This window comes from Dendronephthya gigantea, unplaced genomic scaffold (assembly GCF_004324835.1).
Source record: "Dendronephthya gigantea isolate DGI-Jeju-01 unplaced genomic scaffold, DenGig_1.0 000048F, whole genome shotgun sequence".
Classification (NCBI taxonomy): domain Eukaryota; kingdom Metazoa; phylum Cnidaria; class Anthozoa; order Malacalcyonacea; family Nephtheidae; genus Dendronephthya; species Dendronephthya gigantea.
This window is the reverse complement of record NW_021163058.1, coordinates 1,504,754-1,516,846: the sequence shown is the minus strand read 5'-3', so window position 1 is coordinate 1,516,846 and position 12,093 is coordinate 1,504,754. Positions and strand designations below refer to the sequence as shown.

Below are 12,093 nucleotides of genomic sequence, written 5' to 3'. Positions count from 1 at the left end.
TCGAACGATATCTTCGTTTTCCTTTGAAGAGCAACGGTTAGAAAAAAATGCTTATTAGTTTGATAGATTTGGTGTATTTATTTCGATCTCTGACAGTCAATTTTTTTACTGCCTTTTAATAGCTACAAATTTTGACCCAGTACAGAAGCAATCCGGTATATAGTCTAAATCTATCGTAACGTTTTAGTCTTTAATAAATACTTGTAAAAATGACAGTACTCGTTCTCTTTGCGATATTTATGACCCTGCATCTAAAATCACAGGAAAAACTCTAAGTCGATGTTTAATATATATTCAAAAACATATTCAGGTGTATAATAATACGATGCATGCCATCTTCGGTCGTTGAACCTTTCTGTTCCGAACATCCAATACCTTAATTGTTTTTTTCAGATTTACTGCCAAGGGTTTGGAAATGTATTGTAGTTTTAAATTGTGTCCATGATCCAAAGAAAGTAGAATATATTAAAAATGACAAACGCCAGAGGGAAAAGCACACGAGACACAGTATCCAACGGACTCACAAAATCCATAAGTAGTTGTCTTTCTTTGATTCGTTTTTCTTCTTCAGTGGTTTTTGGTTTGCGTCGGTAGTTTTGTCGCTTGTCGGGTGGAAGATTTGGATCGAAGATCGCTTGAAATGATCGTGATGGAACCTTTTTTAGAGGAAAACCATTCTTATTAGCATAACTTGACTCAAATTTCAAGTTTGATGTCGGTGTCCAAGATGCCGGATAACTGTCGACAGTTTTTTGGACATTTATAGTCGCCCCTGTGTATTCGTCTTCATCTTCATCGTCATCCTCTGGCTATCCGGTGGAAAATAAAAATATAGCAATGTTATTCAAATTCTAATGCGGTCTATATAAATCAGTTATTAAAACAATGTCCGTATGACCCAACAACCAATCGAAATCAAATTAAGGTATTTCAACTTGAGCGCTTAGAACACTAAGGCGCTATATAAATGCCAGTATTATTATTGAACAGTTTTTTCTGTTGGAGACCTCTCGTCCCTATTGAGTAGCCCTATACGCAAAAACTCCGGAAACTCAATGCTTGTATAACTCACCAAACCACGATCTTGATGATGGTGGTACATCTTCTTGTTAACCATTATATGCACTATGGCATACTCAATGAGCACACAAAATGTAAAACAAAAACACACCATTGTGTACAGATCCAACGCTTTTAAATACGAGACTGTGGGATATGCATTTAGAGATCCACTCATTACTGTAGCTTCGGATAAAACTGTTGTTATACCCAAAGCAACCCTGGCTGGAACAGAGCCTGGTCGAACCCAGAATGAAACGGTAGATAAAAACACGATCATCGCAGCTGGAATATATACTGTGAATATATATGACGTCACTCGGCGGCAAAATACTATATATGTTTCCAGTGCAGTGAATTTTTCTGAAACATCGTAAAAGTATTTTAGAAATTAGTGTGATGTCGTATTAGCATATACTTGCATTAGAGTATGCTAATAAAAAGAATCTTAAAGTTTTTATATTTTATATAATTATATGAATTGGTTTTGTGAAGCAATATAAGAACATATTTTTTCTTAGAATTCCATTCTACGTTCATACTTCATACTTACTTCCAGTGTAGTATATATCACTGGTTGACACTTGTGGACAATGCCCAATCATATCGAATTGGGGACTTCCGTATTTGCCCTCAAATAGCACAGGGCATTCTTCTTTTATCCAAGCTAAACTCATTGCATCTTCTGGATCACCATCTGACATAAAATCAGGGTAATATAAAAAATGGAGCTGTCTACGGGTAATATAAAAAATGGAGCTGTCTACTGAAAGGAGGCAGGACATGAACATCCCTAAGTATTGAAAAGAACCAGTCACAACTATACTGAAAAGGAAGTGCTATTGCCACTTTTCTACGCTCATGCATGTATCGCAGGACAGGGCACTTGTATGGTGTTTCCATTCGCAATCATATAAATCCTCCTAAAACTTACAACTTTCCACCACAATCTTGCATTTCTGTTTGTCTGCAGGAAATTTGTGTAAGTTCATATCACAAAAGACTTCCAAAGCTAACCTAATGAATGAAAAAATATGTCGTATAATAAGTGATAGTTGTCGTTATTTATAGTGTTCGACATCTTTCACAAGATGTGGAGGTTTGTCTTTCTACATCCCGGTGAAAAAGTCATTGTGCAACAAAGTAGATTAGATCTTAGATTTCTTCATTTTGGTCACGTATAACTTTGTTTTTCAACTCTTTTTCACAGAAAAAAAGATAATATTTGAATTTTAACTGCAATAGAAATTTTTTGCATGACGCGAAGCCATTATCACTAATCTCACTCGCACACAACTTGATCACGAATCCAAGTCATTATTCACCTGTTCGTGTACTCAATTTTCCCACCAGGCGATATTCGCAAAACCTGTGCAAGATCTTTGTTGTCAACTCTACTTTGGTGTTTTGTCGTTTTCGCATTAGATACAAAAAGATCAGGAATCCATATGTTGCCAATAATGTCTTCATATTTTATGGTCATCGTGTAGTTAGTATTTGATTGTTCAGTGAAGTTTAATCGATGATCTTCCCATTTCTGTCTTATTATCATATCGACCTCGAACATCTGTTGGACGTTGAAAACATGACATGCAGATTACAAGATAGATAGAAGTTCGAATTTGGATTGCTATGATGATATTCAACAGAACAAGTTACTTGCTCACGAGAGTAACTTGCTGAGCTATAACAGCCACGCGTGGTCTTTAGCTCAGCTAGTAACTCACGTGTGCGGCGAGCTTTAACAATTGGTTTTACACAGTAGGCTGTTGTCTAATGTTGTGAATCCTCGTTGGAACCTGACCTCTTGCATCTATCCTAAATCTCACATCAAGTAATATTAGGACTGGTGTGAAACATAAGCCAAGCTATATAGACGTTGCCCCACATTAAACAGAAACTAAAAGTTATACCTGCATCGCTGAATCAATATTTGTAATGGAATATATTTGCATGCCCACTTCCACGTGTGGCGGTTTACCACCTTCATAATAAACAAGTATAAGGAATGAATCCATATTATAGTTATAATATATATAAAAGAGAACTTTACACACAGCAACTAATTAAAGCTGGTTCATATACGTACCTTTGCTATAAGGTCTGATTGATCTAAATAATTTCGGTAATTTGGACACATTTTCAATTAACTTTTCTTCCAAACGTTGGTCATAAGATTGTGCCCTGCGGTAGCAAAATGAAACATTATTAGTTAACCGAAATAACGTTATTAACTTTAAAAGTGCATTTATAAACTGTTTTTTATAGGAAACTATAAAGAGAGAAAATATACAAATATGTTCACATCAGTTTTTTATTTTTCAAAGGGAATAAATCTATTTCAGGATTCGCTACCAAAATCGTTCTCACAAGTTGTCGTATTATATTTCACCACACATAAAACCTTTCAGTATAATTTCATCAAGTTTTGCATGATTGTTTCTTTGAGGTTTTTAATGTTTTTTTTTTGCGAGTTATAGGAAATATAGCAGGTACAATTAACTTGAATGCTTGAATACTTGAATTTCATGCTGAAAAACATTCACATAATAGATGAACGAGTATAAACGTATCATGAAACAGAAAAAGCCCTCAGATTGTGCGAGTTTTACTTGTTTTAAAAATGTGTTTTAAAAATGTGTTGAGAAACGTCCGTGTCTGTTATTTCTTTGGCAGTCTGCATGGTAAGAGCTATATATATATATAGGCCACAATCACTTGATAAATGGTGCACGGACGACACATGCAACAATACCATTATATGTTTTGGTAAAAGTTCATTTATTATTTTACGGCTTGTCAAGTTTGTCGACTTCTTCAAGTACATGAGTATGCCGCTTGTATGAGACGAACGGCTAGTACGTGGTACTTAATTTCCTGCCCGTTATAGTAACAATGAAATCTATGCAAATTTTGAGAAAAGTAAAAAAATACTGGAATAGACATAATGCACCTTATTGGCTGTACACTCATTTATATAGCTTTTATATAGAATATGATGCCATGCATGCATATCCCCGTCATTCAAAAATGTGGATATAGGCTTTCTGACTCATTCGATTATATAATTATTTATATTATAGTATAGTATAAATATGTAACAAAATTACGTGTATCGTGGTTACGTTAAGTTAATACATCGTGCCGGATATTTTGTGTATATAATAAATGGCACACATTAATTGTGAAATGGGTTATACGAACACGGATGTATAATGCAGCTGCATATATATAGGGTGTCTGTAGTTAAAGAATGCAACTATATACCTATATTAGTAATTGACATTTAGTATCTAGCCATGGAAACGCTCGTGTCAGTCGTGTGCATAGTTAGAGAAGCTTATGTATTCTGTGGTTTCCATATTTACACAATCACAATACGGGAACTTATAAGAAATACGGTTTTGAAAGAGTATAATCGACGCTATATATTAGCACGCGCATGCATGGATGTGAAATTAATTTACAAGGTGACAGTTTTATAACAGTGTGCTATTTAGATCTTCTGTCCCTCTGCTGGAGTTGATATACAAAGTGCATATATAATGATTAATGGAAAATAATTTTGAGTATATTACTTACCGCAGTTTACCTATAAATACTGCTAGTAACAAAAAATATGAAAAAAGTAATGGAAGTTTCTTTAACATCTTTCCAACTGATTTTCCTTGTATTCCTCTTGTTGAAACTGACCGTCCTTGGATGAGCTGAAATTACCCTTGGCTCAGACGAAATAGTTTTCATTCGATGACTTTGAAAGCGCGCGCACAACTTTCACGCCTGGATTTTTTTAACGAGAATCGTGAGTTATTTCATGAAAGCGAAGAAACCATGTAATAACTTTTTCCCGATTGGTTTAGAAATGATAACCAAAAAGAACGAAGACTTCGTGATATCTCGTTTATGAATTAGTAATGTAACTGCAGCTTGAAGGCGTCTTTGGAAGTAACAACTATACTTTAGCGATATAGCTTATCCGCCTTTTATCTAAATTATTAATTATTAAATATCTGCGGCTTCTTTGTTTATTTTGCCCTCGTATAACAAGTTCACTTGGCCATGATGTAATATAATTTCATTTTTAGAGCTTTATTTAGCTATATACTTCGTTAATGCCCATTCTAACTCAGTCAGAATTTAGTATGGGCTTAGTATAGGGAAACGGCGCATGCGCCATCAAGAAAAGCTTCCTGTCCGTTGGAAGTAGAGTGGAAACAAATCGTTGATATATAGTTTAGGTTTAATGAGTAAAATACTGATTTCAGTGAATTACCCTTGCGACAACATGCGCGGTTCCAGACTATACCTATATGCTGTCCATAAATTGTAACTAATTTCGGCAGAATTAATCGCATTACTGATTATATTGAACCCGCAGTGAAATGGAGCAACGCAGCAGTATTATAGTTCGTACTGACACAAGCCGATATAGCATGGGACAGGTGGCAACTCCCCTCCCCCACACGCGAGATTTTTCAACTTGCCTTCAGCACTGAAATAGTACAGAAATTGTTCTCCGGTAGCGTCTATATCATGTGGTTACTCAAGTCAATATTTACACTTCTCGGAAGGAAAAATTGAAATAGATAACGAACTTAAGTTCTTTATTATACAGCAGCATTGTTAGGGTACATACTTTATTTATAGGGATAACTTATACAAACTTTTCATAAAAATTTCAATTTAGTCTGAAATAATATAGTCTCATCCATTATTATCATGGGAGATGTTATCTAGAAAACACTATACACATTTATGGACACTTTACCGTCTGTACGATAATTAGAAACCTTAATCGTATTGATCTGACCGAATTCAGAGAATCATTGTCCCGAGCGAGATTTGAACTCCCGGCTTCATGTATTGAGACTGTAAGCTCTACCAATTAATATTCCAATTTTTCCCAAAATCATCATCAGCGAAATATCAAACTCAGCTTTTTCTAGCGTTAATCTAGCTGTGTTTTTTGGTTTTAAGATGTTAATCTTCGGATCTTGTCTTGTAGCTATTCAGTTTTGAAATTGGCGGCTGGTATTGGTTTTCTATACTCTTAACTGCATGCATGTACCAAATATATTCTCGTGGTGAAATAACGCTTGTCGTGAAGCATCAGTGAAGGTCGAAGGACGTGCAATTTTAAAATTCCTTTCTAGAACCATCCTCAGATATCGATAATTCATAATAATCCGCAAAGAACGAAAAATTTCCTGCATGAAAAACGTCTTTTCTTTTTTAACAAAATTGATCTGCAATTCAATTGCTTTTTAATGATAAACAAAAGATTTTTATGTTAAACAAAAATACTATATTTAGCCATATTTTAAAACCCAAACAAGACTGAACTAGTATTTCACGCAGAGAATAAAATTCGAGATACAGTTGAACTGTATCGTTTAATAAAAAATATTTACTTATGAATATTGCTATATTTGCTGCATGATGTAATACAAACGTATAGTTGATCCCCACCAAATGCCTTGTTGTTCCATACTTTTTTGTCGTGGCTATATCTACTTGAAATGCTAAGAGGCAAGAAGGTGCCTTTTCACGTACCTTCTATAACTATAAGGCTAAGATAAGCTGACTGCTTGGAAAAGAAAAACTACAATGCTTTATTCAAATGAACGTTGCATGCATGCATGTTGGATGGACTTGTTAAAACTGAGTTCTTTGTTCCCAACCCATGCAAATTTCAGCTAACGCAAGCTCAACGATTTTCGTTCGGAGAAACAGGGTGTCAGTTCAGTTGTGACAAATTGTATGTATATATAGCTATATATATGCAGTATAATAAATATACGGCATATAAGATAAGTGTTACGAATTTAAGCAACCTTTTTAGTATTACTATATTTATACTATTTTCGTACAACAAAATGTAATCAGTGTATAATAATTTGCAAATCATTCACAAAGTTTCTACAGAAATATAGTTTTAAAAGTTATGATCTAATACGATGTATATATACAATATGATATCCACAGTTTTAGACGCTGGTCCGACATTAACGGTGATATTTGAGTTGATTAATCATTTTACTTGTTAGTTTTTGCCAATTTGTAAGTGACAACAGATTTCCTGAAGTATACACATTTTGCTACTGAGAGTTATGAAAAAAGTCTTTTTTCTTCCTCAAACTCAATACAAAGGACTTTTCATGCCGTACTGGTGATTAGTTAATTTGTCATGATAAATAACAATGACCAATATCACATCTTTGTGCGTTGAAAGTTCTTGTATGGTTATTGCAGACGTGGCCAGCCCATAATTAAGACTGAGTGACTTGCTGAATATAAAAGGTTTTAAACTTTAGATGGTTGCGTGCAGTAGCTAAACTTCTAAACCCCGCATTCTGCAAAGAAATAATCCCGTCCGATATTCAACTTCCCCATATCAAACAACATGCATGTCGAATTATCTGCTTGGACTCTATTATAAAGTATTCACTTTCAAATTTACACTTGACTCAGTTGTCCCGTAGACATTCATTGATTCATGCATATGTTCCTTAGTTCACGTTCATTATAAGAAAACGAATTTCTAAAGTGAATTGACAAGCAGTTCATGCAGGATATTCAACATATATATGGTATAATAAAAGAACATAATAATAACCTAAATTTTTCCTTGCAATAATTCTTCCTCATAATAATAACCTAAATTTTTCCTTGCAATAATTCTTCCTTATAATAATAACCTAAATTTTTCCTTGCAATAATTCTTCTTCATATTATAATAACCTTAATTTTTCCTTGCAATAATTCTTCCTCATAATAATAACCTAAATTTTTCCTTGCAATAATTCTTCCTTATAATAATAACCTAAATTTTTCCTTGCAATTAGCCTATATACTATAACACTGATTATCAAAACGATTATCAAAAATAAGGTGCGGCATTGCTGGCAGCTGGTCAAATTCAGCAAAACAGTGTTATAAATAAACGTCGGCTTACCATTCACTTGCAGAGAAAGACATTCTGTTTCATTGCTTCTTTGAACTAATTATTTTACATTGCTTTACGTCATCCGGAAATAAACCTTGGTGACAGCATTTCTTTGTCTAAAATACCAGATAGTCTCGATCATTATAATGCAAATCTAATATCCCCTGTGCGTTTATATAAGAAGGTTGAGCTTGCAATTTACAACTATCACATTGAAAGGTGCAATAAAGTGAAGAGCTACTGCAACAAGGTTGTGTTTTTATAAATCATCGTATCATAGGGATATTCGTCTGAAAGCGTGATCTCCGAATGATAGAGTTTATTTTTTTCAGATGTTCAAAAACTTGTTGTCAACAACGACCATTGCGATTTTAGCAGGTAACATGTCTTTATTTACTTTATCCGGTTGTTTTCTTGTTGCGAGTTTGTTACTAATTTGTCCATATGGCAACAGCAACTAGTTAATTAATGCTCCTCTGAAGAAAATAACTTTGTTAAATGTCACATTTAGCACAGCAAGTTGTATAAGATTTGATACTCTATAGACTGGCGTAGCTGTGAGGCATTTGCACCCTTGCCCATGCATTATCAGAGCAGGGGAAAGGGGGAGAAAGTTCTCACCATTAATTTATAATGACTTGCTTTAACAAAATGACAGAACTTCCGCAGTCCACAGCTAGCAACTATGAGGGATGGTGCGCTCCCTGAAAAGAAATATTTAAAGTTTGTTTTAGGGAAATGGACACGAATTCAGAATGTTGATTTTGGGTACATATCATCCCGCAATTCCAAATGTATTTGAATATCTTTTAAAGCCAAATCCAGGACGTAAACTTAGCTATATCCACGTGTTTGGGGTGATTAATTCACATTGGATACGTATAACATTTTTTCGAATTTTATTTTCAGCGTGGATTGCTGTAACAAAAGCAGCGGACGAACCAACGTGTAAGAATGGAGGGATTGCGGGCAATGAGACTCATCCTATTTGCACGTGTGAATATGGATTCAAAGGATATGACTGCAGTCAGAGAGGTAAGATAGTGTTACACGAAATTTGATTGGCTCCACAAAACTATCGAGCCAATCAACCGCGTTTGACGTCATTATGAAAAAGGTCTATTGGCTGGTCACATGAAACAGATGGTGTTAGGTTAATACGGTTAATATTATATCAGTGTATCCGGTTTGCTAAATATTAAAATTCAATTGTTTGATTCAGAAATCCAAGTTTTAATTAAAACTATAGAGAATTTCGCACATCCTGCATGGATTATCCATTCCATATTTATCAGAATTACAGAATACCGCAAAAATTTCGTAAAGTAAGATTACTTTTCCCCGTCATGTTACAGGCGTTATAATCAGTGCATTTAATTTGAAGAAATGATACAACACAGTATAACGGCTGACTTTTGTATTTTAGTAAGACCTTGCGAAGGACGTCCTTGCAGAAATGGGGGGAAATGTTCCGAAAACAATGACGGCCGGACATTCAAGTGTTCTTGCACAATCCATTACAAAGGTGTTTTGTGCGAACAAAGAGGTAGGCTCCAGTAACACGAAAACGCAAAAAAGCAGACACTTGACGTCACATGTAAAAAGAATTAATAGCTCGCCTCTGAGCTCTGATACAGTTAACGGTTTATAAATTATAACTGAAAGTTTGAACGATAGAAACCAACCAGGAAAAGAAAAAATACACGATAATCTTCTTCAGGTTTTATTTTGAAAATTTGCATTCAAAATACCATACGTATGCTCCCGGGCACGTCCCAGGGCACCTCTATCATAAACATAGTATATTTTCCTCTGAAAAGACGTGTCTAAAATGAATTTGGAACCGGAAACCGAACGATTATGATTCATGTATACCAGTTCTTCTTGACGTTTTTTTGCTAGATTTAATTCATTTGAGGTCATTTTTTAATGATTCTTATAACTGGGCTAGTAACTTGACAATTAAACCCATACTATCTGCACTTGTTTTCATTAAAATTGCTCCTCCCTCTTACTGGGTTATTACTTTGCAGTTCGACCATGTGACAGTGCTCCCTGCAAAAATGGAGGAAATTGTACTGATGATGGAATCAAATGTTTTAAATGTGAATGTCCCTCCGGTTTTAAAGGACCTGACTGTTCTGAAATGGGTAAGATATACTATAGCATGCAGAGGAATACGATGAAAATTCCTGCATGATTAATTAATACCGTTTCACATACACTCATTTTTCCAATCTGACCTGCTTATAAACTGATGCGATTTATTTTTGTGCATGGTATGCCGCGCCATTCAGTGATTCAGAATATATTTTGCGGTTATTTGTTAATTTAAATCCTTTTTTGGTTTATAGTTAAACCATGTGAGATTAGGCCTTGCAAAAACAATGGTGTTTGTGTGAATGAAGGTAACGGGAGATTCAAGTGTAAATGTAAGGAGGGATTTGGAGGAACATTTTGTGATAGAAGAGGTAGGTATCCTAAACAGTTCATAATGCAGGCAATACTGACACCCGGATATGTTTTTTAATTTAGAATAATTAGAACACTTATATATATCGGACCTGCGTTTCCACTGAAGATTTACCTGGGGGCCCCCTTCCCTCATAATTCCTTAGCTGACACGAATTCATTGCTCTTTGGGCTGACACTCACATATATATGACAGTCATTGCATAATATCCGTGCGTTATCTGTATGTAACAGCCTGTTGGTTCTTTCAGTATTGTATTAATATCTCAAAAGGCCGCAATCAGAAAAAATTATTTGATTAAAAAATGACTGTATATTGAGACGAGAACGATCGTTACTGTGATTTTATTCGTACATAGATATTTGCCCTTTTAATATATTTCCGTGCAGATGGTCTCTATGGCTCAAAAATCTTGGCTGGGCGAGAAAAGGATGTCAGACAATTAAAGAAATGGCTTGGTGGCTCACTGATCATGAAATCGTGGAGGTTATGCTACCGTGCAACTGAGAATGGGTTTGCAGCGACGTCTTTCCATGCTAAATGTGATGCTAAACAGCCAACTGTCACTCTCGTCCGCACTGGACGCTATATTTTTGGTGCATACAGCGATCAACCCTTTGGAGGTTAGATTGAAAGATGATACTGCATGAGTCAATGCATGTAGCACGCCCTATTTCAACTTTACTGCACGATAAATTTTAGAATTTACCTGCATCGAGGAAAATGCCAAAAATCATAACTGATTTACTGCATGATATATTGATTGTTCTTGTCAAACGATTTAAGGCGGACAATGTTAATGTATTCAAATGTGAGAAGCTATATTTATTTTAACTAGCCCTAAATCCACCACTGAAAAATTAATTTATATTTCAACCATGCATTACTCAGTCTATTTTTTTCTTTTTACGAATATGTTTAGGTTCAGCCGCATACAAATCCAGTTCGCGGGCGTTTATCTTCTCCTTCGTAAATAAGGACAACCTTCCACCCTTCAAATCTCCTGTTTACAGACACAACCAGCATGCTATATATACTAACCCTGGTTACGGTCCAACATTTGGTGGTGGTCACGATATTCATATTTCCAATTTGGCCAACGCTAACACTGGTTCCTACGCTAATCTTGGTCATACTTATCAACCACCACACGGGTATGGATACGGCACAAACAAGGCAAGAGATCTCCTCGCTGGAACAAGAAATTTCTCTCCTAACGAGATTGAAACATACTTCTAACAATTTCTATGCTCAATGTTCTTCTTAACACGCATGCATATTTTCCATTTATATAGTCATAGATGTGAGTGCATAGATTGATTAACGGTGTAGGGCTTAGTGTTGGTGTTCAGAAAACGAATCGTAACATATTTTATGCTATATAAATGAATAAAAAAGAGACATCAAACTACTCATACAATTTACTGCTAAACAATAGTTGATTTTTATAACTTATCTCCCCGTTGCATTTATCTATACCCTTTTACAGATTGCGTTCATACGTAGCAATGTTTAGCCCATACCCCAGTCACAGAGAATGAAGTAAATCTTCCACGTTCAAGCTAAACTCCAAATATTCACTATTCACGAAAAAATAGCAAAGTTATTCACTTGT

At 35.1% G+C, this 12,093-nt stretch overlaps 2 protein-coding genes across 2 annotated transcripts; one reads left to right on the top strand and one right to left on the bottom strand.

Moving 5' to 3' along the window:
• Window positions 1-4: 4 nt before the first annotated feature.
• Window positions 5-3,229, bottom strand: LOC114528248 (glycine receptor subunit alpha-2-like). The gene is made up of 7 exons (XM_028549874.1): window positions 3,149-3,229; window positions 2,973-3,043; window positions 2,385-2,626; window positions 1,994-2,076; window positions 1,613-1,756; window positions 1,073-1,422; window positions 5-809 (listed from the first exon to the last, which is right to left on the bottom strand). Exons 2-7 carry the CDS (start codon window positions 3,012-3,014, stop codon window positions 429-431), a joined length of 1,242 nt encoding a protein of 413 aa, XP_028405675.1. The 5' UTR covers window positions 3,015-3,043; window positions 3,149-3,229; the 3' UTR covers window positions 5-428.
• Window positions 3,230-8,172: 4,943 nt separating this feature from the next.
• LOC114528236 (neurogenic locus notch homolog protein 1-like) lies at window positions 8,173-11,992 on the top strand. Its single transcript, XM_028549859.1, has 8 exons — window positions 8,173-8,255; window positions 8,338-8,383; window positions 8,915-9,040; window positions 9,432-9,551; window positions 10,039-10,155; window positions 10,360-10,476; window positions 10,868-11,101; window positions 11,401-11,992. The coding sequence occupies exons 2-8, from the start codon at window positions 8,338-8,340 to the stop codon at window positions 11,715-11,717; spliced, it is 1,077 nt and encodes a 358-aa protein (XP_028405660.1). The 5' UTR covers window positions 8,173-8,255; the 3' UTR covers window positions 11,718-11,992.
• The last annotated feature ends 101 nt before the right edge of the window (window positions 11,993-12,093 follow it).

Excerpts from the sequence above, each read along its gene's own strand:
- LOC114528248 (XM_028549874.1), bottom strand. The coding sequence starts at position 3,014 with ATGCAAATATATTCCATTACAAATATTGATTCAGCGATGCAG. Across the intron at positions 1,757-1,993 it reads CAAGATTGTGGTGGAAAGTT|ATGGTGATCCAGAAGATGCA; the intron begins GTAAGTTTTAGG and ends ATTTTATGTCAG. Across the intron at positions 1,423-1,612 it reads TGATATATACTACACTGGAA|AAAAATTCACTGCACTGGAA; the intron begins GTAAGTATGAAG and ends ACGATGTTTCAG.
- LOC114528236 (XM_028549859.1), top strand. The coding sequence starts at position 8,338 with ATGTTCAAAAACTTGTTGTCAACAACGACCATTGCGATTTTAGCAG. Across the intron at positions 9,041-9,431 it reads ATATGACTGCAGTCAGAGAG|TAAGACCTTGCGAAGGACGT; the intron begins GTAAGATAGTGT and ends TTTGTATTTTAG. Across the intron at positions 11,102-11,400 it reads CAGCGATCAACCCTTTGGAG|GTTCAGCCGCATACAAATCC; the intron begins GTTAGATTGAAA and ends GAATATGTTTAG.